The following is a 5,159-nucleotide window of genomic DNA, read 5'->3' as shown; positions in this document are numbered from 1 at the left end:
TATATATATATATACTTTTCTCTATTCATTTACATAAAACTCTAATATAGAGTATTTTTTATGCCAATCTCTAACTAGTGGATAGAACATACAATTGAGAACTATTGGATGCTCTGGTGCCACGGATTAGAGCAGGAACTGAGTGAGGCTAGAAAGCTGAACATGCTGGAAATGGCATGGCACACGGTATTAGTAATAAGGACAGTTGATCTATGTCCAAATATTATTGCCTTATTTATTGGGCGAGCCAACTAACCCAACAGTGAAGCTACTACATGTATTTAATAGAGACAATGTTGGACTATAATATAAAATGTGAGATTGTAATGTTTGATATTAAAAGTTAAAAAGAAGTAAACTAATCCATCAAATTACAATATGTTTTCTTTTTTGTCTTTTTCTTGTTTTATGTTTTTTTAATAAATTTGGGGTGTAATATCTATATATTCTTAGTGTATAAATTTATACATAATTACTATATTATTTACAATTTATTTGTATTATTTTTTAAAGAATCAAACATGACAAAACATAAATGATAAATATTTTAATGATCGTGCATAAAACTCATACAATATTAGATTTTTTTTCTTTCATAAACTTAACCGAACAAGTTTATATGGGCTATTAATCATTAGGGAACAATTTGTTATAAGTGAACTAGGCCATTGGGAACAGTTGGGCTTGAAGAGCGTGGGTTAATAGTGGATTATGGCCCCAACTTTAAAACTTGGATTCAAAATGGCTCAATGGTTAACTCTCTACTAGGGTCAACCCATTTTAGGTGAGAAATACATATTGTTGCAATATTTGAAGTCTCTTTGGAGGTCCTAATGGATTGGTTTTTAGCAATCCAAACCACCATTTTTCTGGTTTAAACAATGTTGCCTCAGGGGTTGGAACCATCTTTGTTGGACCTAATTAATTATGATCAAACGATAAGAAAACTATGCAAATATATTTTGGTATATATAAAATGTGTGGGGAAAACATTATTCTAAAATATTTAGCTAGCTAGCAATTTAACATTCAAGTTTATACCAACCCCACATATAATATCGGCACGTTTGAGTAAATAATTTAGTTAAACACTTAAATTATTTCATGAAAATTTTAAAAGTATGTTAAAAAGCTTATTTTCACAAGCTTCTTTGAATAAGTGAATATTACCTTATAGAAATATCTTAAAATATATTTTATTTTCATAATCTATTTTTATATGTAACAAATGCTAATAGCAACAAGGAGAAAGAAGAAATGGCCAAAGAAAAAAATCTAGTGGGCCCAGGAGATTCAATTACACGGTTGAGAAGGGGGCCCAGAACAAAATGCAAAATACATGTATGAAAGAATATTGGGTGTGAGGGGTAGTATAATTAGACAATCATTAAAGCAATGAGGCATGAATATATTGATTTCTGAATATTCTCACTCTGTGGTTCAATTTCTTTTTCCATCATTACATTTTTTTCTATTAAAATTCCCATGTAACTAATTCCTGCAACTTCTATGAAAGTTAGGAATCAAACTTATAATTCAATACGTAAATTTCATCACTGCTCCATTACTTCCAGTTATTCTTATTCATAACCATTACATTGGTGTTTTCATCTTTTCATGACGGAAAACACATGCCTAAAGGAACTCACAGCGGAGGTAGCTCGCCTCAAAGATCTACCAACAGACCTCAAAAACTTGTTGAGATGATGGAATCATGTGACAGAGAGTTGAAAACATTGCTTGAGCTTCTAACAACTCGTGAAAATGATCAAAACACCATATTCAAAACAATTGAGTCACACGTTACTTCCTTGCTTTAGCACAATTCAACACCGAGTAATCCTCCTTCAAATCATCCATTCCAGGTTCGAAATGTCAAACTCGATTTTCCTAGATTTGATGGATATGATGTGTTACAATGGATTTTCAAGGCTGAGCAATTTTTTAGTTATTGTAATACTCCGGATGAGCAACGTTTGATTATTGTTGTTGTTCATCTTGATAAGGACGTTGTTCCTTGGTTTCAAATGCAATGTCGTGATCATGCTTTTCCTTCTTGGACTGCTTTCACTAGAACCCTGGAATTGGAATATGGCCCTTCACCATATGCATGTGCTAGATCTGATTTATTCAAACTGCACTAGAAAACTACAGTGCATGATTATTATGTCAAATTCACAACTTTGGCTAATTGGGTACAAGGTGTTACAATGGAAGCCATGCTGAATTGCTTTGTAGGGGGCTCAAAATGGACATTAGAAGAGATGTTATTATTCAAAATCCTGTTACATTGTCAAGATGTGTGTCCTTTGCAAAATTGTATGAAGAGAAATACTCTTTCAAAACCAAGAACTTTCATAACAATTTTAACCTTCGTCCATTTTCTATACCAAACACAAACCAAAAACCAAACCACTACACAAACCAAAATGCCTCTCAGTCACTGAAATCATCAAGTCTACCACCTTTACTTCCTAGTCCACCAACATCTAATCACATAAAAAAATGACAGTTGTTGAAATGCAACTTAAACGTTAGAAAGGGCTTTGTTTTACTTGCAATGACAAATTTACTCCTGCTCACAGATGTCCTAACAAAGAACACCTTTTATTACAAGTAGATAAGGAGAAAGTTTATCATGAGCATGACCTTGAGAAATTGGATGAGGCTAATTTGGAGTCACCATTACCAAATGAACCTCACTTATCATATAATACATTAAAAGGCTCCTCCGGTTTGGGCACTATGAGATTTACAGGATTCATTAATGGAATGCATGTGGAAGTCCTACTGGACAGTGGTAGTTCAGACAACTTCTTATAGCCTCAAATTGCCCACTGTCTAAAATTACCAATTGAGCTTATCCATGAATTCAAGGTTTTGGTGGGAAATGGAAATGCTCTTACTATAGAGGGTCTGATAAGAGAGTTAGAAGTGAAGATTCAAGGTCATTCAGTGGTTGTGCCTGCATATTTATTGCTTGTTGCCAGTGCAGATATGGTATTAGGTGCATCGTGGTTGTCGATTCTGGGTCCACACATCTCAGAGTACAACAGGTTAACTCTCAAATTCTTCAGTCACAACCAATTCATTACATTGCAAGGAGATCAGTTGTAGTTATCCAGCTTTGCCCAATGTCACCAAATGAGGAGATTGCAACATACAGATGCAATTGCAGAGTTGTACTCACTTTGTTTTACACACAATTCTAGGATACATGATCAATTCCTAGAAATGCCTACAAACATAGCTCTTGAACTAGTTATTTTGCTCTATACTTACAAAGAGATGTTTGTTGTCCCTATTGGATTACCACCTACTAGAGTCTAGAATCACTATTCCTTTGATGCAAGGCTCACAACCTGTAAAAGTTAAACCAATCATATATCCCCATAGTCAGAAAGAACAAATTAAACGGATGGTTCAGGAAATGCTCAATGAAGGTATTATCTCGCCTAGCACAAGTCCTTTTTCCTCCCTTATCCTATCAGTGAAAAAGAAAGATGGGACATGAAGATTTTGCACAGACTATAAAACCTTAAATGATATCACAATCAAAAATAGTTTTCCTATTCCTACTATAGATGAATTGCTTGATGAATTGTATGGAGATAATTTTTTCTCCAAGTTGGAACTTAGGTCGGGTTATCATCAGATTTTGGTCAATGAAGAGGACAGATGCAAAACTACTTTTAGAACTCATCAAGGCCATTATGAGTGGCTTGTAATGCCCTTTGGGCTCTCCAATGCCCCTGCAACTTTTCAGAGTTTGATTAATGATGTGTTCAAGGGCTTGTTGAGGAAATATGTTCTTGGTTTTTTCGATGACATCCTAGTCTACTGTCCTACTTGACATTCTCATCTGCAATATATAGAGTCAGTCTTACAAGTACTTCAGTACAATCAACTATTTTCTAAGTTGTCCAAATGTGCTTTTGGTTTGACTCAAGTGGAATATCTAGGCCAAGGCAAGGTGCAAGTTGTGATTGATTGGCAAATTCCCTATAATCTGAAACAATTAAGAGGATTCTTGGGACTTATTGGCTACTATAGAAGATTTATCATAGGTTATGCATCAATAGCTTCAGTGTTGAGAAATCTACTTAAAAAAGATAGTTTTAAATGGGACTCAATTACTACTCCAACCTTTGAAACATTGAGATATGCAATCACTAGTGTAACGCCCCGAAAATCATTTCATAATTACTATATGTAATCTCTTGAAAAAATGAGTAAATTTTTTCCTTTTCCTTTTATGTAACATATAACTTACAAATCATTTTCTCCATTTTATCTATTCTCTTTCAAGACGTCACATTTTCAAACCTTTGCAGAAATAATTTCTTAATACTTAAAATGTAATTGAACGAAACACAATTCTTTTCTGAATACTTATCATTAATCAATTCTTGAATTTGTAATACGCACATCATGGTTTACAAAATACAAGGTGGAGTCTATTCTTCGCCCCTAACAAAGACTAAAAATACAAATAAATATAAATAATGTCGGGACCGTTGGCATTACAAAAGTACCATACACAGGTTCTCTATCAAAAGAAAAAAGAAGCTCCTAGACCGATGATGCACTGGAAACCTCACTCGGGTCTTCCTCGATCTCCGAGTTATTAGGTATCAGTGGTCTAGGAACACCTAGAAGGGGGGGTGAATAGGTGTAGCGGTTAACAATCACCGCTTCTTGAACCAAAACCCAACTGTTGGAAAAACAGTTCAGTTAATCGATTAACAGTAGGGTTTAATCGATTAAGTATTGCACAGAACAGAATGATCAGACAAGCAAATTGCACAATAATTAAAACAAATTTGAACAAATATAATTCAGATATTTTTACGCACAATTAATAAGTATGTGGCAGTAAACAAATGTCCAATTTTTCAATTACAGATTCAATTTATAATGGCAAGAAACATAAAGAAGATAAAGAGAGAAAGAACAGTGCAAAAAGAATTTTTATCCTGGTTCGTTTGCGGTCCACTGTAAACTACATCCAGGCCTCCCCTTCTGCATCAGGGATATTTTCTTTCTTCACAATATTGAAAAACTAATACAAATACCAATTCAATTACAAGCACATAGGACGCTCGCTTCTAGAAATCTAGGATCTCTAAATCCTTGGTTTGACTCTACCATTCGCCTAT

The 5,159-nt window shown here is 34.2% G+C and overlaps 1 protein-coding gene across 1 annotated transcript; it reads left to right on the top strand.

The window, feature by feature from the left end:
- LOC109357951 lies at window positions 1,632-3,853 on the top strand. The gene is made up of 4 exons (XM_019602007.1): window positions 1,632-1,795; window positions 2,586-2,784; window positions 2,878-3,056; window positions 3,565-3,853. Exons 1-4 carry the CDS (start codon window positions 1,632-1,634, stop codon window positions 3,851-3,853), a joined length of 831 nt encoding a protein of 276 aa, XP_019457552.1.

This window comes from Lupinus angustifolius, chromosome LG10, assembly GCF_001865875.1.
Source record: "Lupinus angustifolius cultivar Tanjil chromosome LG10, LupAngTanjil_v1.0, whole genome shotgun sequence".
In the NCBI taxonomy this organism is placed as follows: Eukaryota; Viridiplantae; Streptophyta; class Magnoliopsida; order Fabales; family Fabaceae; genus Lupinus; species Lupinus angustifolius.
The sequence above is the reverse complement of the archived record's forward strand: the minus strand, read 5'-3'. Positions and strand labels throughout refer to the sequence as shown.

Coding starts and splice junctions, on each gene's coding strand:
- LOC109357951 (XM_019602007.1), top strand. CDS start 1,632: ATGCCTAAAGGAACTCACAGCGGAGGTAGCTCGCCTCAAAGATCTACC. Junction 1,796..2,585: donor ACCATATTCAAAACAATTGA/GTCACACGTTAC, acceptor TCCTGCTCACAG/ATGTCCTAACAAAGAACACC. Junction 2,785..2,877: donor TTAATGGAATGCATGTGGAA/GTCCTACTGGAC, acceptor CATGAATTCAAG/GTTTTGGTGGGAAATGGAAA.